This window comes from Saimiri boliviensis, chromosome 12, assembly GCF_048565385.1.
Source record: "Saimiri boliviensis isolate mSaiBol1 chromosome 12, mSaiBol1.pri, whole genome shotgun sequence".
In the NCBI taxonomy this organism is placed as follows: domain Eukaryota; kingdom Metazoa; phylum Chordata; class Mammalia; order Primates; family Cebidae; genus Saimiri; species Saimiri boliviensis.
In genome coordinates this window covers 89195622-89221228 of record NC_133460.1, presented here as the reverse complement: position 1 = coordinate 89221228, position 25607 = coordinate 89195622, and the positions used below count along the sequence as shown (strand labels likewise).

At 40.2% G+C, this 25607-nt stretch overlaps 1 protein-coding gene across 2 annotated transcripts in view; it reads right to left on the bottom strand.

The window, feature by feature from the left end:
* The window catches only part of CFAP58 (cilia and flagella associated protein 58), a 114122-nt gene that overhangs the window by 6710 nt on the left and 81805 nt on the right, over nt 1-25607 (bottom strand). For both annotated transcript variants that reach the window (XM_003922220.4, XM_074382852.1), the window contains exon 16: nt 628-747. In XM_003922220.4, coding sequence (XP_003922269.1) covers nt 628-747 — 120 coding nt within the window. The remainder of the gene's footprint in view (nt 1-627; nt 748-25607) is intronic.

Genomic DNA, 25607 nt, shown 5'->3' with positions numbered 1-25607 from the left:
GGTTTTGAGAAAACTTTTAAAAGGCACATATAAAAGTAAAACACTCCAAATCTCTGCAACTGAGGTTCTTATGTGACTTAGAAGGGTATCATGCTATCAGAAAATCTTACCTGATTTTATTTCCCTTTCATAGTTACATATTTGACAGCTGGTCAGGAAGCAAGGCCCTCAGGGCTGGGCAGTGGCTGAACTTCTGTGTATGTTTATTTCAGATGGGATGGACTGGCAGGGACCCACTGTGGCACAGCGGTCTGCTTCAGTTGGCCAATGGTGTTAAAATATTTCCTTTGCTCCTCCCTGCCCTTCAAGTACTCTAATAAATCATCTTGAGATCAGCCGTACAAACCCTGTCCGCCACATTTCCATTTCATTGCCAACATCTTTTCCTCTCTTGCTCACCTGCCTCTTTCTGGAAATGGATAATGGTGCTGTCTAATAGACCAAGAAAAGAGGGGTAGCTCTGAGGTCTGCTGGCTCGTCTTAGACTAGAGCTCTAAGAAAGCAGACCTGGGAGGATTGTGGCACTTGAGAGACTTGCTCATTGTATGGAGGCAGTGGACTTCTCCAGGTGTGCTCCCCAGAGTGTGACTGCCCTGGGACCAGAAAGGGACAGTGGCTACCACTTACTTTCAGCTGCTTTTTCTTGTCATGCAGCGTGCGTCGGTAGAGCTTCAGCTGTTCCGCAGCCTCAGGTCCAGGCTGGCGGGCCAAGACGTGCTTTAGTTCCACGTAGAGTTTCTCCTTTTCCTGATAGAGAGCAGAACCAGGAGTAGAGATAAAAATCTCCATTAAAACAAGGAAAATGCCTTTCACTGTATAGCCAGCACAATTTGGGAGCAGCTCAAGCTGCTTCACAGCTCTACAGTGATCACATTCTCTTACAGATTCATTCTGTCATGCATTGAAACAATCCTTACGAAGGGCCAGGGATGTGCCCAACATTTGGATACAAGTAATAAGACAATGAGTAAGAGAAAGTTGCTCTCTACCTGAACATAAGATCACAAGACTGGGGGACAAGGGCAAGTTGCTGACTCTGGTTGGAGGAAGGAAGTCAAAAAGAGAGTTTTTCAAGAAATATTATAGCCGAGTGCAGTGGCTCATGCCTGTGATCCCAGCACTTTGGGAAGCTGAGGCAGGAGGGTTGCTTGAGGCCAGGAGTTCAAAACCAACCTGGGCAACATAGTGAGACTCTGGCTCTATTAAAAAATAATACAAAAATTAGCCGGGCATGGTGGTGCATGCCTGTAGTCCCAGCTAGTTGGGAGGCTGAGGTGAGAAAACCATTTGAGTTTGAGGGAGCAATCAGCTATGCACCCCTGCACTCTAGACCCCATCTAAAAAGAAAAAAGAAGAAAGAAATATGATGGCATGGGAAGAAAAGAAATCTGTAAATAGTTTGAGGGAATAGGTAAATATTCAGGGAAACTCGGGTATACATATCTGTAGAACTAAAAGAAAGAGTTTTCTAGAAACCCTAAGCAAATGATAATTCTGTAACTTTATTTTAACAATAAACAATGTGAAATCCCAGTTTGAATCCTAGAGTTTAATTGCTTGCAAAGTGTTTTCAGATCCTTGAACTAAATAAATTACATACAAGCAAAGATTTATTTCTCAAGCATCTCAATTCTAGATTTCCGTATCACTAAACTGCAATAATTTGAATAAACACTGATAAAGACTAGTGTGTCTACTCAGTCTCTGTATGCATTTATTTCCTTAAGATAATTATGTTAAGGACAAGCCCTCTCATTAAATAAATCTCAGTCAAATGGATATTAATTTTTACCTATAGCTAAGTATTCTTAGCATTGTTATCAAATCTGTTTTTAGCAGAGAATATAGAAGTCATTTTTTTTAAAAAAAGGGTGAAAGAAAAATCATTAACTAGTCATTGTTACCATTTGTTTTGGTTTCTCCTTTTCCCTGGCCAAATTTGTTTCATTACAAAAACATAGCTTTACTTACAGAAGAGTATATGCAACTTAAAAATTAGCTGGATGGAATAAGCTTTGGGAAAAACACATATGAAAACAGTACTCACCATTTTAGAAATAATTGCAGAAATGACAAGGAAATCCAAAACCCGTGCGAAAGAAAAGAACTCGAACAAATCGAATTACAAAGTGATGATTTTCCCTTGCTGCACAACACCTCCTGTCACACCTTACAATGTAATCTTCACAGTAAATGGATGTAGCAAGCAATGAGAAAGATATCAGGAGGTGAGTTTATTTTCTATAGACACTTAACACCTGCTCTGTTGGGAAAATAACACTTCTGACGAGGCTTCAAGATTCAATTTGGAGAGGGTAATAAATACGTGAAGAAGCCCATGAAACAGTTTTGCCCATTTTTTCAGTTCACCTTTCTCTATACCAGAGTAGAGACAGACTTGCAAAGGAAAGAAGCTCACAATGACAGAGAGAAAGCAACCTGGCTTGGGATATAATAATGTCTTAAACTCAAAAGACCATCTTACTCCAAGCATCTTGAAATGTTTCACAGGTGTAATTCTCTTCGATTACTCTTGGTAGGTTGGGAGGAGAGAGATACAGAGAAGAAAGTTTGGAAGAAGCAAAATACGGTCACCTCACCACATAGGTGAGAATCTCGACATCAGCAGGAATTAATGGTGCCTCCAAAGTCCATTGGCAAGTCAAAAACCTAGTGATAATATACCCCAAGAATCATCTTTCCTGTGCAAAACTTCCCCTGGGGCTCAAAGACATGGTATCACCCTGAAAATATTTGGACCAAATTGAGCTACAAAAGTCCAACTATATGATATCATGGACAGAAGAATCAAGCCAAAAGGTGGAATCAGGTTCAAAGCCACGTTAAAGTAATGATGGTAAGAGCATGACTCACCTCCCGCATCTCCCCATCTACACCATCTGAGTAAGCCCTGCCGTGTCCTCTATTAGAAAGCACAGTCTTCTGACACAGAGTGAATGATATTACCATTTATCCTGTCTTCTTCATCACTTCCAGTAATTTTTTTCTTTTTTTTTTTTGAGACAGGGTCTCACTCTGTCACCCAGGCTGGAGTACAGTGGTGCAATCATGGCTCACTGCAGCCTGGACTCAACCTCGACCTCCCTGCACTCAAGCAATCTTCTCACCTTAGCCTCCCTAGCAGTTGGGACTACAGGCATGCACCACCATGCTTGGCTAATTTTTGTACCTTTTGTAGAGGCAGGGTCTCACTATGTTTCCCAGGCTTGCCTCCAACTCCTGGGCTCATTTCATCCACCAGCCTCAGCCTCCCAAAGTGCTGTGATGACAGCCATGAGCCACCATATCGAGCCCAGTATTTCTTTCTAGGCTGTAACCTTAATTGAAATGGATTTATTCTAAAGAATAGCTGAGCAACTGAACAGTGAGAGCCCACAGGTATGGAGAAAAGTGAAGAAACTGAATTACCACTAAAACTGTCTGGGTAGTCAAAGTCAAAAAGTTCTTAGAATTAAATAACCCAGGGCAAGTGAGGCCTGTGTGTTCCTGGTGGGTAGAAGAAATACCGAATCAAACTTCAGGGACTAAGATAGTGGAACACATGCAGAGCAGAGACAAAGGGAAGGTGGGCAGCGGTTGGAATGAATACTGCACAGCTTCACTGTGCATGAATTTTGGTCAGTGCTTACAGTGGAAAACCTGTCTGATAAAGCAAAGTCTGGTCAGCATTAGCATTCTAGCCTTGTGTATCATACAAATTCCTATTTTGAGAGAACGTGCTAGTAATTTAGATAAATATGAAATGTTTGATGGATTGAAGGTCTTAAGTACGATTGTCTTCCAATTTATTTTTCTCGTAACCCTCTACGAGGGCCAACCAAGCTCTTCAAACATTGTGCAATGGTGTGTATAATAACCCCATTTAGAGACAAAGCATGCAATTCTATTATAAAGAGAATCTATCTTATGCAACAGAGACTCATTAGCTGTCCAATGTATATTGTCTCCATAAGCCAGCAGTGGCAGAACCAGCTGCCTTATAATACATATCCTGTCCTTCTTCATTAAGCCACATCCATTTCTCTTTAAATCTAGTCAATTAATTTGTCACTTGGTTAGAAGCACCATATGTCAATGAAACATCATAAGGAAATCATAAAGAGTGTATTAGTTCCCCAGCAACAAAAGATTGCATCTTCAGATTGGCATTTGTTTTAGTCAGAGTTTGCTCATGCTGTACAGCAATATTAATTTGTAGCATGCCTTACTATTTATTTTAGGAACAGCTATACTGGAATAAAGTTCAACTACTAATACCAAAAGACTAGCTTTCTCTTTGGCTGAGCATGTCTTGAGAGCACTAACCATATACTATGTCCATCCTTGAAATGATATTCTCTTCCTAGATATCCTATTCTCTCCATTGGACAGGCCATCAGACGTGAATAAGGATTCTTTTGCTACAAAGAATCTGCCAAGTTATGCTGGGTAACAGCACATCTCATTGTCAATATCAGCTGAGTATAGTGGTAAGAAATTAATTACAGTATTAGCTTCCAATAATGCTGTTATTACATGGTGGCAGTCTGTAACCTCACAATGGAAACCTCAGAAATATTCTGAACAGCCTATGCAAATAAAAGTCGATGCTATTCCAGGTACAATTCAGAGGGAGCAACTGAGTTGTTCACAGGACTCCTTTCCCCACCGAGCTACAGTTTTATGAACACTGTCTGTTTATAGCTTCAGCTGAAAACAGAAGGTAGTTCACATTCAATGTGCACCTCAGCTCCCCTTCTTCTCAGCTCATCTACTCGAAGCAGTAACTGACTGAAAGGAACTAATTTATTCCATTTTCATCTGAATCTGTGTTTGGCAAATGCCAGTGCATTGATTCTGCTCACCCTGGAGTCATCAATTTGCTTGGGTGAGAGTTGGGAATAATCGCCTCACTCTGTGAACAAGCTGACTCAAGTGAAACAGGCAGCTTTCCTCCAGACCAAAGACGCACACTTATCTACACCTACCAGGGCAAAAGCTACCCACTCAGATGCTTGAGTGCCAGGAACTCCAAGGAAAGAGATACCATCTTGCCTTCACTCCAGCCTTACCCAGTGGGTTCAAGATAACGTTGATTTTTTTTTTAAATTCAATAACCACTACTTCTGAGAGAAGCTACTTCACAGAATATACAGAAAATTTCTTTTTCAAAATGTCAACAGATATTATCATGTTACCACCAATAGTATTTTATCTTTTATAAATCAATTCTTTCTCTCCAACTGAATTATGAGCCTTTAAGGCCAAAACCATGGTGGATCTCTTTCTCTCTCTGCCCCCACCCTGTAACTTGCATCCACTGTTGTGTTCTCCTCATCCTATTGAGGAAGCTCAATAATTTTGTTGATTGCAATTATATGGTCAGCAAACTATACCCATGGTACTTTACATATATACATCAATACAGGTGCAGATAGATTTGTGTTGAGAACTTTTACTTGAATTAAACCATTCAGTAACATCTTCCAGTTAGCAGAGCTTACATAATTCAATTTACTGAGCTGGTGCTATGAGTTCCATCACTTTGAGCTATATTTTTTTATTGTGTATATTGTATATAACTCAGAAAATCACTTGAGGTACAACCTTGCCTTGATCTCTTGGTGAAATGTTTGTAGAGGTCTTCTGATAGTTCAAGTCATTCTTTTAATTCGTAAGACTTGCAAATACATTCCAATTAATTGGCTCTGAAAAGACTACTTGTATGTGCATGTACTTACTGATACACATAAATATACAAATGTAAGCATAACAAACTACATTCCTCAACTAAATAATGTGTTGACTTTTTAAACAGCCTCCTTAAACACAGAAATCCTAATTGCACACATAACTCTTATCCAGAATTGAAGAAAAATGCAATCAATATATTTTTGCCTCTTTGTTTGGTTTCAGTCCTTTTTCTATCCCCCCCACTACCATCCATAATTCTTAACAAAAGACAAAAGCCACATTTAAAATTCTAAGCAAAATTGCTTCCCTCTGTATATAAAAGCAACTCCAGAACACTGCCTAATTTATCTGGAAATGCCTGTTTTCATTAGTAGGAAAATAAATTAGAAACTCTGTAAACATATTACATTTCTATCTAGCTTTAGAAAAGGAAAAAAATAATGCCTAGTACCTCGGGGCTTTCTTGTTTATTGGCTTTATAACGAAGATGTCAGCTAAACTGAACTCTGGGCCCATCTTGTTTATGATGTCATGAAGTGGTAAAGCCCCCTGGAGAAGATAGCAAATGCTGGAATTTGGTGATGAAACAGAATCACACAGCCGAGTTCCTTATGAGCAGGGAACCAGTTAGTTACACAGTGGCTCTTGGCTTTGGATGTAGATGAGTAAGTGTTTTATGAGGCATATGAGAAATTTGCATGTGCTAACCTTCACCATTTTTGTAACAATAGGAAAAATGCTTCTGGTGCTTTCTGATGTAAGCAACACAAACTTTCTTGAGAGATCTTTTTGCAATGGATTTTATTTCCAAAATGCAAATATACGTATGTAAAATCTGGTACAAAGTATGTAATTCTCCAGACTAGCTTGAACATCGTTACCAAGGCTACTTTGCACCTTACCTAGCAATTTAATGCATGTGAAGAATTTGCACATATTAAATCATGATAATGTTGACTTTTCTTAAAGCCAGTAATAAAACAGGTACAGAAAAATTCAAGTCAACTAAGTATTTATTTAGTAACAACTCTGTGTGCATGACTGTTCTAGGTTCGAAGATCAGTAAGGTCAGCCAGGTGCAGTGGCTCACGCACACTTTGGGAGGCCAAGGCAGGCAGATCACTTGAGATCAGGTGTTTGAGACCAGCCTGGCCAACATGGCGAAATCTCATCTCTATGGAAAGTACAAAAATTAGCAGGGCATGGTGGTAGATGCCTGTAATCCCAGCTACTCAGGAGGCTAAGGCAGGAGAATCACTTGAACCCAGGAGGTGGAGCTTGCAGCAAGCCAAGATCACTCTACTGTACTCCAGCCTGGGTGAGAGAGTAAGACTCGGTCCTCCCTCGCTCCGCCCTGGCCACCCACCCCCCAAAAAAAAAAAAAATCAGTAAGGTCTAGAGTTTTACAGAAAAACAAATAACTTAAGTCATTATAAAACAAAACAGAGTCATACCAGGTTCCCAACAAGGTGCTAGGAGTACTATGCAGTGTGTAGGTAAGTTCAAAAGCAGAGATGATATCAGTTTGGTGGGCCACAAACAGGGAAATAGTTCAGATGCATCTCGGTGAGAGAAGTAGTAGTAGTAATACTTGTATTTGTGGATCTGAAAAGGTCTTCACTATCAAAAAACAAATTTAATAGATAAAGCCACTTGAAGTTAATCCATTTTAAAATGGTATCCATTGTCTCTATGATTATTAAATTTTTAAAATTTATCTGAACACTACGGAGAAATTTGGGAGAACTGGATAGTTATTGATGTACATCTGTTAAGCGGATGACAGACCGGAGTACAGTGGCACAATCACAACTCATTGCAGCCCTTACCTCCCGGGCTCAAGCAATCCTCCTACCTCAGCCTCCCAAAATGAAATGAAATAAAATGGTGTCCAACTTTCAAAATAATAAAAGTTTCAATGAGGTTTTTTCCCTTGGAAAACCAAATACTCGTAAGAAGTTTTTGTCTTATTATTAACAAAACTTACATTTTAATTATAATAATGTGCTGCTTATTAGAACAAACAACCAATAAACCCCAATTAAAATAACGGGGGTTTTTTGACACAACTGATAACATTACAGTATAGTATAATTTGATTTCGTATATCTGACTACTACAGTGCACATTTTCTTAAATTTTTATTATGTAACAATCGTACAAAAGAATATACATAGCATATACAGCTATAAAGCACAATAGCTATAAAGCACATTTTCTTATATTTTTATTATGTAACAGTCATACAAAAGAATATATCTAGCATATATATCTATAAAGCACATAATAATAAAATAAATGCTCAGGGTAAAGCCTTCACCCAACTTATGAAATAGAACATTCTCATTACTAGGAAGCTACTGTGTACCCCCTTCCCCACCCATCCTTGTGCTTACAACCATCATCCAAGGTAAGCACCATTCTGAAACCCATTATTATAATTGCCTTGATTTTTCCATATAGTTTTTTTTTTTTTTTTTTTTTTTTTTTTTGAGACGGAGTTTCGCTCTTGTTACCCAGGCTGGAGTGCAATGGCTCGATCTCGGCTCACCGCAACCTCCGCCTCCTGGGTTCAGGCAATTCTCCTGCCTCAGCCTCCTGAGTAGCTGGGATGACAGGCACGCGCCACCATGCCCAGCTAATTTTTTGTATTTTTAGTAGAGACGGGGTTTCACCATGTTGACCAGGATGGTCTCGATCTCTCGACCTCGTGATCCACCCGCCTCGGCCTCCCAAAGTGCTGGGATTACAGGCTTGAGCCACCGCGCCCGGCCCCCATATAGTTTTAGCACATATCTGTTATTTAGTTTTGCATTGTTTTGAGTTTTATAAGAATATATCTGAGTGTATCTAGTTTTCTTTGGCCTCCTTGTTTCCTCAATATTATGGTTCTAAGATTTCTTGAACTGTAAATCTTATTGTTATTGTGTGTTTCTGTTCATGTAGTTGATTTGATATTCCACTGGGTAAGAATTTCACAATCTCTGCATTCACCTGTCAGTGGGTATTTGGGTTGTTTCCAGGGTTTTGTTTTTACGAACATTCTTGTTCATGTTCCCAAGTTCACAAGTCCAAGTCTTTCTAGGATATGAACCTATGAGTGGAAGTGCTATATCTTAAAGGTATATGAACATTCGACTTCATAAGGTAATAGAAAATTATTTTCCAAAGTGCTTTATAAAAATGCCCATTGATTTGCATACTTGCCATTGCTGAGTATTGTCAGGCATTCCTAAGCAAAGGATCCAGGTAAGTCATACCCAGACTCCCAATCCACTGAAATTACAAGATAACATGTTGTTTTAAGCTGTGAAATTGTGGTCATTTGTAATGGAGCAATAGATAACTAATTCAGACATAATTCACTTTTGTCCTTCTAGAAACAGTAAAATGGCATCTCAGTGTTATTCAGTTCTATTTCCCTGCTTATAACATAAGGTTGAGGGTTTTTCTCCCCAGGTTTATTCATTTGTGTTTCCTCTTCTGAGAAATGCCTGTTCACATACAGTATTTTTTTTTACTGATTTGTAATTATTTATATATTCTGGATATAAAAAGACATATAAAGTTTCTGCTTTCCTTTATGACTTCTCTTCAGGAGCAGACATTCTTAATTTTAATGTAGCAAGATGTATACATATTTCTTTTACGGTTAATGTTTTTTGTATTTTATTTAAATACTCTGACCAAGTATTTTTTAAATATTTCTGTTAGCAGTAATATTTAAAAGCTTCATTAATTTCTCCCAAATTCCCTCTTAATCCTTTGATATTTAAAACATTCTTTTTTGAAGTGCCTATACTTATATTTGTTCAATTTTCTCTTTCCACAAGATCCTAATTTAGATCACTGCCTTTGTACATGACTCCAGCATTTTTCTAATGTCATAAGTTGCCTTGACTTCATGGTATCTAATATCTTTTGCAAAGTTTAGTTTTATTTTACAGTTGCCTTGCATTGTATTTGCATTATACTATTGGGTATTAATATTATTAAACAATTCTACTGAAACAGAGAGACCAATGATGTCAGGATGGGCAGGAGTGAGTCATATGATGCTGGGAGGAAGGTCTGAGTAAGGAATAGTCACATAAACGCCAAGCTCATTTGTTAACATTTTTATGTTACAACAACCTTTACTTTCCTGCACAAACTCACATTTGGGAGAATTGAACTAAAAATACTGGAAAGGAGTAACAGAAGCAGTAGCAGCAGCTCTCGCTTTTAGAACAGGTATTATGAATATGCCAGGCATGGTGCTAAGCTCAACACATGTGTTATTCAATAAATCCTCACAACAAAACCGTGAGCTGACTGCTGTTATCCCTATTTTCCAGATGAGGAAGTTGAGGTTCAGAAGTGTCAGTGACTTGCACAAATAAAACAACTAAAAAGTGTCAGAGCCAAGATTTGAACTTATATAAAATAGAACATTTTAATGGCTGAGATTGAAATGGATATATATATCCAGAAATGAAATACCGGAAATGACTTCGGTATGTCAAGCCTCTGGGAGCCTAGGAAAGCCTGGGAATATATATACATATATATATATACACACGCACACATATACACACACACATATAAGTATATGTGTATATGTAGATATGTGTGTATATATATGTGTATATATACGTGTGTATATATGTATATATGTACATGTGTGTATATATATGTGTGTGTGTATATATATATATTCGCCTTGCTCTTAACCACTACACACACTACTTACAGAAGATGGAGAGTAAGAGAAGAGAACAATACAAACAAAGTCATAAAGGTGAGGAAGTGAGAGCTTAAAAGCATCCAGTAAGTTGTTCAATTTGGCTAGAGCCTGCAGCATGTGTGCCAGCCTAGAAAGGAGGAACTATATATGTCTTGAATGACAGGCAGGTGAGTTTGTTTTCAACATGATAGGCAGTTGGAAGCTGATATAGTTTGGATATGTGTCCCTGACCCAATCTCACATTGAAATGTAATCCCCAATATTGGAGGTGGGTCCTGGTGGGAGGTGCCTAGGTCCTGGTGGTAGATCCCTCATGGCTTGGCGCTGTTCTTGCAAGAGTGAGTACTGGGGAGATTCGCTCCTGCTTTCACTATGTGCAGTGCCCATGCCGACTTCTCCTTTCACCATGAGAAAAAGCTTGATGAGGCCTCCCAGAAGCTGAGCAGATGCTAGCGCCATGCTTCCTGGACAGTCTACAGAACCGTGAGCCACTTAAAACTCTTTTCTTTATAAATTACCCAGTCTCGAGTATTTCTTCATAGCAATGCAAGAATAGCCTCACACAGAAGCTATTGAGGGTTTCTTGGTATATATTATTATTCTGGTAATAAAAATGTTATTCTATTGTATCATATATATATAGATGACTGTCATAAATTATTTATAAAACAGATCTAAAACAAAACATTTCAAAGATTGAAATTAAAATTCACATATGTATGGAAATGCTAATATTTCTTACACCACTCAGTGTTAAGTGTTCTACTTTAGAGAACTGGTTTAAGATCATAGAGAGGACCTGAATCAGAATAGTGCTTGGCGGGAGAAAAGAAGTTGGAAACAGATGCAAGAGCATATGGAGACAGAATCACATGATTGCAACTGACTGGAACATGGGTGGAAGGAGTCAGAAATGACTCCAGCATGTCAAGCCTCTGGGAGCCTGGAAAAGCTGCCACACCATGAATGTGCATACCAATGCCAGGGAAGGAGCCGGCTTCAGGCAGAAGATGGTAAGTTCGATTTCAAAGAGTCAACAGGGCATTCTTTTGACAAGTAAGTTTTAAGAAATATGAGCCCAGAATGCAGAAGAGTCTATATAAGACATCTTGACTTTATCTACGTAACGGTGATCATGGAAGCCTTAATAAAGAATGAAATCCTTGAGGGTGAAAGCGGTAAAAGCAATGTTCAAGAATATGCTCCGGAGAATGGTTAACATCTAGGGAATAGGAGAAAGGAAAAAAGGCCAAGAAAGAAGAGAGAAAGAACAGTCAACCAGGCAGGAGAATCAGCAAACTTCTGATTCTTCCTAAAAGATGAGAGAGGAGGCAAGTGTGTGTTTGATGGCATCAAATGTGGTTGAGGCCACTTTGGGAGGCCGAGGCGGGTGGATCATGAGGTCAAGAGATCGAGACCATCCTGGTCAACATGGTGAAACCCCATCTCTACTAAAAATACAAAAAATTAGCTGGGCATGGTGGCATGTGCCTGCGATCCCAGCTACTCAGGAAGCTGAGGCAGGAGAATTGCATGAACCCAGGAGGCGGAGGTTGCGGTGAGCCAAGATCGCGCCATTGCAGTCCAGCCTGGGTAACAAGAGTGAAACTCTGTCTCAAAAAAAAAAAAAAAAAAAATGTGGTTGAGGCTAAAAAGGATGAGGGTTAAAGTCAACCTGTTGGAACTGTTTACCATCTGTCTATCCATCTGTCTGTCGGTCTATCTATTTATTTTGGAAACAGGGTCTCACTCTGTCACTCAGGCTGGAATACAGTGGCACAATCTCTGCTCACTACAATCTCCACCTGCCAGGTTCAAGAGATTCTCCTGTCTCAGCCTTCCAAGTAGCTAGAACTACAGGCATGCACCACCATGCCCGGCTAAATTTTTTGTATTTTGGTAGAGATGGGGTTTTGCCATGTTGGTCAGGCTGGTCTTGAACTCCTAACCTCAAATGATCTGTCTGCCTTGGCCTCCCAAAGTGCTGGGATTACAGGCATGAACCACCACACCTGGTCCATTTACTCATCTATTTAAACATGAATTTATTTGACCATTCATCTATTTAACCATCTATCCATGCAACACGTGCTGATGGACACATCAGGCACAATGCTACTCCAGCATTATACACTCTGACATGATCATCGCTGTTATCATGGCTGTTCTCAGAGTCACCAGTTACCATTTATTAACCAACTATTATATGCCAGTCACTTTTCATAACTTGTATCCGATCCCTATAATAAGTCTATAAATCAGTATCTTCATTTTACAGATGAGGAAACAAATAACTTGACCCAGGCCACAAGTCCTAGAGCTATGTAGAAAACTCAATTCCAAAATACCATACTCCCTCCTAAAGACTGTGTGGTTCTCAAGGAATTCAGAGTCTAGTGGGAGAGGCAGACAAGTGACTTGACAGGATGTTGTGATAAGAGTGATTATTGACAGTTACAGATGACATCATGAGAATCAGAGAAGGAACACTTCTGAAAAGAAAGGTCTCCTGGGATTTCATCACCAATAATTGGTCTATCACTTTCCAAGTGCTTGGGGGTTTCATCTCTGAAGGTCGCCTGGCTGAATCCATGAGTTTCTCTCCCTGACTCTCTAGAATGCCTGCTTCTTGGTGATTTGTTCAAGGGTGGGATGAACCAGACTGCAGGAATGTTGGGATTCCACAGAGAGATAACCTAATGTCAGGTGTCATTCAAACCCACACTCTGTGGATCTAAAAGGGCTCATTCTACAGACTCTGTATAAACTGGCTAGCTTACAAGGAGACCTGAGGCCTCCTATACTTTGCTCACTGAAGCCTGGGATCAAGAGTCAGCCTAGACAGTGAATTCTCAGCTTCCTCTCAGCAACATGCCACTGAGGTAGGAAACACAAAAGAAGTTCTAGAATGATAAATAGTTCATTAGACCTATAACATAAATAATCCCTTAGGGATTAATAAGAGAAGGCAGAAGGAATCCAGTTACCCATAAAATAGTAATTACAACAACAGCTAACATTTATTTAGCACATACTATAAGCTCTGAATACCACTTTATAGACATTATCCACGTAGTCCTCACACATCAACTCCATTTCACAGATGAGGAAACAGAGGCTGAACGAGGCTAAGTAATTTGGCCAGGATCACACACTTACAAATTACAGAGTTAGAATTCCGACCCAGGCCAGTGTGACTCCAAGCCTAGGATAGCCCACTTTTGGCTTCTTCAAATAGTTTGCAAAGCAAAGTATTTGAAGTCATCAGCCAAACCAGAGGGACAACCAAGGGAGACAGGGTTCCAAAGAGAATGGAGCAGCCATGTAATTGTACACTGACAATGACAGCTGCATAAGGAAAGGATCTTAAGCAAGCAACTTGTTAAAACATGCAATGTAGCAATGAAAGGCTGCTCAGTGAAATCTTGCTTACTTGGAACATTCTTTGGAAGAGTAAGCTAAATTAAAATTTGAAAACAAGAAATAAATATTCTGATGGAATTAAATACTCAAGTTGAAATAACCCCCAAGTAATTTGAACTTCGTAATGAAATCCTGAAAAGCCTCCAAGCAATAATTGAACCATGACATCATGGGACGGGCTCCGAGCAGAGAGGGCTCCAACCTGGCTCTGCTCCTCTTTGTGTTCCCTATATGCCATCACCCAAAATCACTGTCACTCCCTGATCTGACCAGGTTCTCCTGACATTTCTTGCCTTGGTACTGGCCACTTATTTTTGCAGAATGTTCTTCCCCTATTTCCACCTCCACCCCTTGGCAAAGAGGTTTCCATCCTTCAAGACTCTGATGATCAAAGTAACTTCTCTTGGGAGGCCTTTCCAATTTCCTCAAATTGACTGCATCTTGCCTGTAATGCCAGTGCCGTGAAGGCTAAGGTAGAAGAATCTCTTAAGGCCAGGAACTCAACACCAGCCTGGACAACATAGCAAGATCCCACAAAAAAAATTTAAAATTTTTAAATTTTTAAAAATTTAGGGCCGGGCGCGGTGGCTCAAGCCTATAATCCCAGCACTTTGGGAGGCCGAGGCGGGTGGATCACGAGGTCGAGAGATCGAGACCATCCTGGTCAACATGGTGAAACCCTGTCTCTACTAAAAATACAAAAAAAAATTAGCTGGGCATGGTGGCGCATGCCTGTAATCCCAGCTACTCAGGAGGCTGAGGCAGGAGAATTGCCTGAACCCAGGAGGCGGAGGTTGCGATGAGCCAAGATCGTGCCATTGCACTCCAGCCTGGGTAACAAGAGCAAAACTCCGTCTCAAAAAAAAAAAAAAAAAAAAATTAAAAAGCACACGCTCTGGCACATGCCTATAGTCCTAGCTACTCAGAAGGATGAGGTAGGTGGATGTCTTGAGCCCAGAAGTTCGGGGCTGCAGTGAGCTGTGATTTCACCACTGCACTCCAATCTGGGTGATGGAATGAGACCCAGTCTCCAAAAAACAAAAAAAATTAACTGCATCTTTAGTATTAAAGTTAGGTTTTTTAAAATCTTGGGTTGATTTAGTCATATTCGTCACTGGTTTAGGCAAAGCCATCTTTAACCTTATGGCATAAATAACACTACAACAAACATCCCCATCACAGACATATTGACACAAAATTCTGATTTATTTTCTCTGGATTAATTCTTAAAGTAGAATTTCTGAGTCAGAGTTTTTATATCATAAAGCCTTTAATACATACTACCTTATTCTCTTCTAGAAAGTTTACATCCATTTAAACTCTACCCGCAGTATATAAAAGTGCCTACTGGCTGGGTGCAGTGGCTCACGTCTGTAATCCCAGCATTTTGGGAGGCTGAGGTGGGCAGATCACAGAGATTGAGACCATCCTGACCAACATAGTGAAACCCTGTCTCTATTAAAAATACAAAAATTAGCTGGGCATGGTGGTGCACACCTGTAGCTCCAACTACTCGGGAGACTGAGGCAGGAGAATTGCTTGAACTTGGAAGGTGGTGGTTTCAGTGAGCCAACATCGCTCCACTGCGCTCTAGCCTGGAGACAGAGCAAGAAAGACTTCATCCCTGCCCCCAGAAAAAGTGCCTATTACAACCACATTTTATCACTGAATATCATATATCATCTTTCTTTTCTCGTCCTTGCTGGTCTGATAAGCCGAAAGGAAAGATAATTATTCTTTTAATTTTTACTCTTGATTACTAATAAGGTTACCTTATTTTCACATGTTCACTACTGATTCATATTTCTTCTTTTGTGAACTGTTTGCTTATTATCTCTACCAATTTATTCACCGATACCTTTTTCAAGTTGATTTGTAAAAACTCTTTATATATTAAGGATAGTGAATTTTCTCTGCCATATTTGTTACAGTTGTTTTTCCTAGTTTTTTTTTCCTTTCTACTTTTGAAATGCTTTTTGCTATCCTAATGTTTTCAACTTTTTGTGTAGACACAGCTATCACTCTTTTCCTTTATGATTTCGGCCTTTAGTATTATACTTCCTCTACTTCTGAATGCATACCCTAGAGAGATGCTCATGTATGTGTACCAGAAACTTGTACAGGAATGCCCCGGAAACACTTTTGCAATAGTGAAAATTTGAAAGAAAAAAATCCTAAATATTCATCATCTTTAAAAAATGGCTATAGAATAGATATACAATGGAATTATTTTTATTTTGATGTGTATCAAGGATAGGTCTCAAAAATAAAACATTGAGTATGGAAAAAAGAAGGAAATGAATAATTCATTCAGGATAATACCATGTACATAAATGTAAAGTGTACCAAGTAATTTTAGACATTGTAAATGCATCAATTTTCAGTAAAAGTACAAAAATATACTGAAGGAATACACATCAAATTAATGACAGTAGTTGCCTCTGGAAAAGGCAGAAAAGAAATGGGACTTTGAATTGATACAAAGAAGTTTTCACCTAATCTGAAAATCTATTCACTTTATTTTTTAAAAAAAAAATCTATAACAGGCCAGGCATGGTGGCTCACGTCTGTAATCCCAGCACTTTGGGAGGCCAAGTTGGGCAGATCACAGGGTCAGGAGATTGAGACCATCCTGGCCAACATGGTGAAACCCCATTTCTACTAAAAATACAAAAAAATAGCAGGTGTGGTGGTATGCACCTGTAGTCCCAGCTACTCAGGAGCTGAGACAGGAGAATCGCTTGAACCTGGGAGGCAGAGGTTGCAATGAGCCAAGATCACATCATTGCACTCCAGCCTGGGTGATAGAGGGAGACTCCATTTCCAAAAAAAAAAAAAAAACCTGAAACAAATGTGACAAACACTAATATTTACTATTTGGGGTGAATAGCGACTGGTTGTGTTCTATTACACACTACTTTTCTGCATTAACATTTTATCTGAAACTTGGGGGGAAAAAGGGAGATTTTCCTACCCTCAAGTATATGTAAAAATATATTTATTCTAGAACTTTTATGATGTTTTTTCAATGTAATATATGATATGAAGTAGAACTCTAACCTAATTTTTCCAAATTTAAATCCTGTAACTCTATGTCTGTGCTGTAATAATATAGTTACTTGTTTACACGCTCTTCTGTTCCACTAGACATTCACTTTGTCACACGTAAGAACTGTTCCTGTGTCTTTTCAGGTCCCTAGAATAAGCATAAGACCTGGTACTCAGTATTTGTTGAATGAGTGAGTGAATGAAAAGAATGAATGAATGAGCGGACGAATGATTAATGTAACTGACTAAACAACTCTCTGCCACTCCTAGTGGAGCCCTGATTCAGATTACATCAGATATACTCAGTAAATCAGAAAGAACCTAGTAGCCAAACTGGTACCCAACTAATCATGACCACGAAATAGAACTGTGCTGATTAATATAGTAGCCACTAGCCACCTGTGGCTATCAAGCACTTGAAATGTAGTCTGAATTGATATTTGTTTTGAGTGTTAATACATGGCAGATAGTGTTAACTTAGTACAAACAAAATCACATTAATAAATGTTATTTCATGTTGAGGTGATACTATTTTACATAAATGGTGCTAAACAATGTTATTAAAATTAATTTTACCTGATTATTTTTACAGTTTCTTCTTGTAGCTACTAGAAAACTTAAAATCACACATATGGCTCACATCATTTTTAATAGACAGCACTGAAATAGAGCAACAATGGTGTTTTTTAGATGCACAAATGTGTCCAGTTTCACATATGCCTAATTTGAATGCAAACCAATCACCTCTTTATATAAATAATGGCATGAAACTAGATGAAAAAGTGTGAGGTCATTACACTGCACAGCGGACAACTTGGAAAATTAGACCTCGCGCAAACTGTTCCGTGAAGCACTTAATAAAATTTCAGGGAAGTAAAAAATTGTGTATTAAGTTCTGTAATAGAAAGTAGATTTGTTTCTAAAAGAAGACTATAGGTGAGAAGGTAACGAGAAAAGCAAAACCATAAAAAAACAACCTGTTGTTGTCAGACTCCTGGTGTTTCTGTTGCCCCATGGACTATCACTGGATCAGCCTGTGTGATTTTAGTGGTCCTGGGGCTGCTCCCTTTTGAATGCTGTCTACTCTTGACTAGAAAGTGATGATTCTAGTTTAGCCCCATTGACACTAAGACCCATGTGGTCCAGTCACAGAGAGCTATCATGGGCAAAGAGAGTAACTAACAAGTAACTTCAGGCTAACTTAAGTACATCATTCGTGTCTTTCAACTATTGTGAAGGGGATACATTCCACAGCTAGTACTTAAAACCCCCCTTCCTCACCATGTGCAGCCACCCTCACATTCTCGACTTCAAAAGCTCTCGAATAGCTCCTTTCATGTGCTGCCCGTCTATCCACCCCTCACTGCTATCCCGATTATGTACCTGAGAAGCCAAGGGAATGATTCTGCAGGGGCAGACCCCTCCATGACTGGGATAAGGGGCTGGCAGTGAAACCAGAACCCTTAGAGAAGGCAGAAGAGGAAAGGCTGTGGGAAAAAAATGAGTTTATATTTGTGTCCTGTCCAAGTCAGCCAAGGCCTGGAGTCTCAAATGCAAAAGTGTAGTGATTCTATGCCTAGCCCAAGAGTCAACCCAGGTATGTAGGTAGCTCAACAGACGAAAAGATCAATTTTTATACGAATATAAGTGAGGGATGGAATAAACATGTACCTTGAGTTGTTTTTTACTTAGGAGAAAGCGAAGTTGGGTGAGACCTAGCAGAACGAAAGAATTCACAAATCAGAGAGGGACAGTAATATTCAGTATCAAAGAGGACTTGAGGCTTCTCCAAATCCACATTAGTTTCAGAAGTGACACTTACTAAGGGATCCTTAACAAAGAAATTTTGATAAACAAATCTGTGGGACAGGAGCTGACATGCCACAGTAGACACTGGCATGCTTTTTTGCCTTTATCTGGTTGACATATTACACCTGAAATTCCACAGCTAGTTGAATATGAATGTCATTACCTCAAGAGCTGGCTTTGAAATGCTCACGATCCATGGCGTCCCTCTCTGAATGCAGGACCATTTCTCTCACTCCTTTGCTCTCTGCCCTTGCCACCAGGACCCCACTCAACCCTCCTCCTTCACCAGCATGTTAGTCTCTGCCTGGTTTCATTGCTCTGCCTCCTCTTCCCCAACTGCAGAGTCAAATGCTCCTGAGTGCCCCCAACAGCACCTGCCCCTCCCTCATCCCCAGCCTCTGAGTCTGCCATGCACACTCCCAGCACGACCTCTCTCCTACTGTGGGTCCAATCACTCAGCTCCCTAGCCACCCAGTGCTGCTGGAGGGCAGTGCAGAACTGTACAGCGTGGAGCTGCTACAAATTCCAGCTCTGTGCCTTGATCCATTCCTTTCCTCTGCTCAGCAATTCTCATGTCCATTTCTTATGAATACCTGGGCAGTGTCTCTCCCAGCAACCTCTTCAGACCTGTCTTTGGGACCCCAGTCTCACCCCTAGTACACTTGCTCAGTGGATGACCTGATCTAAACAGACAGAAGATACCTTAAGTGACCCCAACCTCCATCGTAAGACATCAGTGCTACCTAAACTCTCTCCGCCTTCCCCTCCATATCACATGAAAAGCTGGCAGCCTTCATCCTTTGTCTGGTGTGTGCATGTGAATCAACATATGCAGACATACACCCATGTCCGTGAAATCACACATACTATCCCCAGGCACATCCACAAACACGCATGCCTACTTTGACCCCTGTCTCTCTTTTCTGGGCTTGCACATCCCTCTCTCTAAAATGTTTACCAAGGATCAGAAGAGCACGTGTCACTCCACTAGACTTGGGGAGTGGGTCTGACACAAAAAAGAACAGATGTCTTGCATGGCTTATTCTGTGTTTCTAAATTGTTTGACTCTTTTACAAGAATGTATGTGTGTTTTTACATTTTTTCCCTCCAATGTTTCAAAGTCAAATGTCTCCTGCAAGTAACCCAAGTCTGCTGCTGTCCCCTTTGTCTCATGTTTCTTTCCTTGGGGCCCTTGGCAGCCAGACTTCCATCCCCAACGACTTCCCAGAACAGGGCTCACAGGGCATTGGTGGCGACTGCCCTGCGGGCACATCCTTGGTTGCGCTTCTCTTGGCGGATGCTAACAGTGATGACCTACTCCCTCCTGGCAGCTCCCTCCTCCCCTGGCCTGTGTGACACCGCCCTTTCAGTTCCACTGCAAACTCAGACACAGTCCACTGTCCACTGCTAGATCCTGCAAACAACCAAATGATCTTTCCCCTTCCTCCTCCTAAAATCTAGAAATGTAGGTTTGTCTAAGCAAGGAATACCGAGCCTCTCCACGTGCTTACATGTGTTTGCATAGGAAATGTCGTCTCCTCAACAGCACACTGCCCACACTCACACAACAGCCAGTTTCTCTACAATCCCCACTTCAAGAAAAAACCAAAGAGGACAAGGTCATGCCAAAGTTTCCATAACCCTCGATGTTGCTGAGGGAGCTTCTTCACAATCCACCTCTATATGCTCCAGCCAAGGACCACCCGGCTGGGTCCTCCCTCCCCAGCCTCTCCCTGCTCCACTCTGTGCTTCCTGGAGAAGGGGCAAAGGTAACGTCCTACCTGAACAGAATTTTGGAAAATGAAGAGAGGTTTAGAGCACGGACAAGACATGGGTGCGCGCTCTCTATGGAGAATTTCATTTTCAGAGACAGAAAATAAAATCTATCTTAAAGAAACACAGTCAGGTAAATGTGAGTGTGTGTTAGAGATTAATGAGTGTGAATACCAAATGAGGTGATGTGGGTAGAAGTGCTTTGCAAAATATAACTTGTCAGAGAAATGTTAGATCCTTCCATCAACATCCATCTCACAGAGTTGCTGAAGACTGAATGAGACAAGGTATGTAAAATTGCTTTGTCAACTAGAAAAAAACATTTATAAATTGTAATTATCCTGTGATATTTTTGCCTCTTGCTAGATTAAGAGCCAGACCATGGCAATATTGAAGAAAATTAATATACCTGCTAATTTATTTTGAATCCACATTCTTGGAACTGCTTTTATAAACTGAAAATTCTAATTAATTTCCATCCTCTCACCTTTTTTCAAATGAATAGATTGCAATAAACTTCAAATACTATTAATAACCCAGCCAAGTCCTAGTGACTGTCAATTAGATCATCAGACTTTGGACTTAAGGCCTGAAAGTCATCTTTTGTACCTGTCCACAATAACAAAGCCAGTCAATTTTCTCTTGTGACTGTTTCAATTTCCTTCATCTCAATCTCCCTGGCATTGTAACATCACGCTTCCTCTGCAGTGGCTTCCTGGCTATTTGTCCTGCTGTTAGCCTCTCTGACTTCTAAAACCCAGCATCATTTTCATTACTCCAACTAATTTTTTAAATAAGTGATATTATAAACAAAGCAATAAGTAAGGAAATAAAAACATTGAATGATTATTGGAGAGGAAGAGGAAAATAATCACTTCTTAAATGAGATATGATTATATACCTAGAAACCCCAGAAAATTAGCTGAGAAGCTACTTAGTATGTTAGGTTGGATACAAACAGGTATGCAAAAATCAATAGCTTTCAGCATGCCGGCAATAACCAACTGAAACACATAATGGGGTGACAACATCTTTCTTCAGAACTGCCAATCTCTATCAGAGGCACAATCTGAAAGAGTGAAATGGAACGAAAGGATTACTGGAGTCTCTAGTTTCCCTGTGATTTTTTAAAAAACATTTGCAGCCTTATGTAACATGGATTTTCTTTCCCTGTTTTGTTTTTTGTTTTGTTTTGTTTTGTTTGCAGCCTGTGTTCACTAAAATTTAAAGATTCTTGGGCTGGGCGCTGTGGCTCACGCCTATAATCCCAGCACTTTGGGAGGCTGAGGCAGGTGGATCACGAGGTCAAGAGATCGAGACCATCCTGGTCAACATGGTGAAACCCCGTCTCTACTAAAAACTACGAAAATTAGCTGGGCATGGTGGTGCACGCCTGTAGTCCCAACTACCTGGGAGGCTGAGACAGGAGAATTGCTTGAACCCAGGAGGTGGAGTTTGCAGTGAGCTGAGATCGTGCCATTGCACTCCAGCCTGGGTAACAAGAGCAAAACTCCGTCTCAAAAACAAACAAACAAACAACAACAACAAAAAGACTCTTAAGGTCCAAGCCTCAGCCTGGATAGTTGTGGGGAGTGCGGGGGGAGGGAGAGGATGACGGAAGCAGGGAGGAGGTGTGGGAGGAGGCGTGTGGAACGGTGAATGGGCCCCAAGGCAGCAGATTGGCTTTGTCAGCCTTGGAGTTATCACTGACCAGGAGGAAAGACTGAAAGCCACTCTTGACTCTCTTCCCTTGACCTTCACTGGGATTCAATTTCCAAGTCTTCTACACTGGTCTTTGTTTTGTTTTGTTTTGTTTTTCAGAAGGGTCTCACTCTGCTGCCCAGACTGGAGTGCACTGGCTCAAGTACAGCTCACTGCAGCCTCGGCCTCCTGGGCTTAAGTAATCAGGTGATCCTCCCATCTCAGCCTCCCAAGTAGCTGGGACTACAGGAGAGCACTACTACATCCAGCCAATTTTTGTATTTTTTACAGAAACAGCGTTTCGCCATGTTGTCCAGGCTGGTATCAAACTCCTGAGCCTTCCAAAGTGCTGGGATTACAGGCGTGAGCCAGCACTCAGCTTATGCTGGTCTTTTTAAGATCTCATAGATTTGCTCCTTTCTCCTCTGCCTGTCCCTTACTAACATCCTCAGTACTTTGGGCCCAAATCACAGCTGCTCCTTATCTGCTCCTCCAGCCCTAGTCCCTGGTCTCAGTCTTCTTGCTTGTCACTTTTACCAAGTCACACCCTTGAGCGGCTAATGTCCTGCAGAATGTAGGCCTGGAGAGCCAAACAAACTCGGCTAGGACACAGGAATCACTTCTCACCACAGGGCCCCCATATCTGCCCCCGGATACTGTGTGACCTCAGCCATGTTACTTGAGCACTGAGCATCGGCTTCCTCATTTGTAAAACTGGTCTAATACTTAAACATTCTTATGAGGATAACATACATAATATAAAGGAGCCATCTCAGGATTGGACACACAGTAAAATAATAGGCAGTCAAGACCTGTTAGCTGCAGGTATGGGAGTTGTGGTCATCGTCACACTATTAGAGCATACAGTTGTCTCCTGGAGCTAGTTTAATGCCTATACTTGGCCTCTAAGACATATAATTGGTCCCACCAAACATATCTAAAGGTAGCCTCCAAAACGAAATAGCCAGCTATATCTTCCTGCTACTCAACCACATCCCCACACCCCAGACGTGCTCACCTCTGCCTCAGAACATTGACTCTTCATCTGTCCTCAGCCTGAAATGCCTTTTTCATTTGTTTCCAAATGTATCTCCTTCCAAAACATTCTATTATTCTGCCCATGTGCTTCCACAGGCCTTTTCTACACCAAGACCACCACCATCACATGTGGTTACTCTTCTTCTCACCCTGTGTGTCTAGCTCTATCCTAGACAGTTTAAATCAATTAGCTCATCTGATGCTCACAGCAACCCTACGAATCAGGTACTGTTCCTCTCGCTGCCTTACAGCTGGAGTCACTGGGGCTCTGAGAGGGTTAGTTACTTGCCCAAGGTCAGAGCTAGTCATTGGTAAGAGCAGGACTCAAAATAGGTCTGAGCTCTCAATCATTGTGCCATCCCACCTCGATGCATGTTGTGAGGCAATGACTGGGTAAGTCATTTTAACTCCTCAAGACCGAGCCCAAACATGTGCTCTTTGTCCTTGTGGAAGCCAGTTCTTACTCATCTCCCCTGCTCTTATCCTTTTGGTATGCACAGCAGTTTTAAACAACAAACACCTCGTTACATACCGTCCCAGACAGTGGCTCTACTGCATACTTAGCCACTCGCTACCGTCAGTATCCAGTATGACATGTTTAGGTGTAATTGTGTATTGTTCACTGAATGGAACTGTAAAGCAATGGTCTGAATATTCACATACTGCTCTTGGAGATCAGTCTCATTCCTTCCCAAACATACCTCAGGAATCTTCTCAAATACATCATAAATTTCTTGCAGGTAAGGACCACGTCCTATTCCTTTGCGTCTCACAAACTTCTAGAGACATTATAGATCCCCAAAATGCTTTTTGGTTCATAATTAGTCTTCCAAGCAGGCTGTGTTAATTTAAGGGAAGGCAGTTGTCTGGAGGTGTGCAGGACAAAAGGAGGTAAGAGGGAATGACCTATGATCATCTCAGAACAGACGGTGCACTGGGCCCCTACACATTGGAGGAAAATGTTCCAAACTGTCAGAAGCCAAAAGCAAACTGAGTCTGATGGTATCAACATAATGCTTAATATGCTACAGATTTGGCATCTGCTCCAGAGGAAACAGTGTGTCAGGAACTCAGAAAAGGTCTCCCAGGCATATAGGCAGACCCCAGGCTATTTCCTACACATTAAATACATGCAGAGTAGGGAATATATATTTTTTAATGCATGAAACATGAGCCAGGCTTGACACCCATCTATCAGAGCTGCTTTAAGATAATAAAATCAGCACTGCCATTATAAGGAGAGGGAACTTGATGACCCACTAGAGATTTCTTCCAATCTAAATGATTCTATAAATTCCCCTAAAATCATAAAAAAAAAGCAGATTAAGGATTCATGTAGGTGTTTGGACTATAAATACAAATTAATTTCTGCTCCACCAGCGATTTTTCTCATCCTTGTAAGAAGCACCTCTGTTTCTAAGATATTTGTGGGTAAAACGCCAACAGAGAAGTTGAAAGTAAATAGGACTCCCCCGGGTTCTTGTTGGCAACTATTTTCTTGTAATTTCACAAATAAATCGTCATCTTGAAATAAACTGAATTGAATCTTCCTGCTGTCCAAAAACATTTATCACTGAAAATCTGTTTTGTTTGGGGAGTAAGATATAATTGTATACAGATTCAATAACAACCTAAATGTTCCATTGAGAAATTCTTTATTGAAAATGTTTTGTTTGGACTCTAAGTAATCTATTTATTTCCTCTTTCAGTTACTGGCCATATTATTGTTATTTGTTTCTACAAAAAAAAAAAAAAAAAAAAAAGCTACATTTTAACTACCATTGTTATAAAAAGCTTGAATTGTTTCTGATTCCAGAAACATATTATTCTGCATCTCACTTGGTTTTCTGCAACTAAATTCAAACTGAGCCTTATAATAGAAAAAAAATATTTTCAAATACTCCCTTACCAGCTCAATAACTATAAATCAAAAACAAGCAAATAGTAAATATTAACATTTTTAAAAGACTAATTTATCAACTAATATATTTTTGTTTCACATATTTGCTCTGATTCGATAGGAAGTGAGAAACCAAAATGAAGTGAATAAATGGATGGTGGACCACGTTTCCAAATGCATGGGGATAAATGCATATCCTAGGGAAATGTGCTCAGTTATGACATCACAGCTGTTTCTCCTATAAAAAGAACTATGTCCTACAGCAAACCGTAATTTCCTAAATAAAGGAAATAAAAGATTAAAGGAAAGAAAAACATGTCAGCAATAAAATCCAAGGGTGGCGACCAGATGCCAACATATTAAAGTACCATTTCCAACAACGGATTAAAAAAAGAAATCTTGGTACAATTATTATGTGTCAATTAAAATAAAACTTAAGAAAACTTGTACCACTTGATGATTAAATGCAAAGTATTTCCACTCAAACTCCTCAAA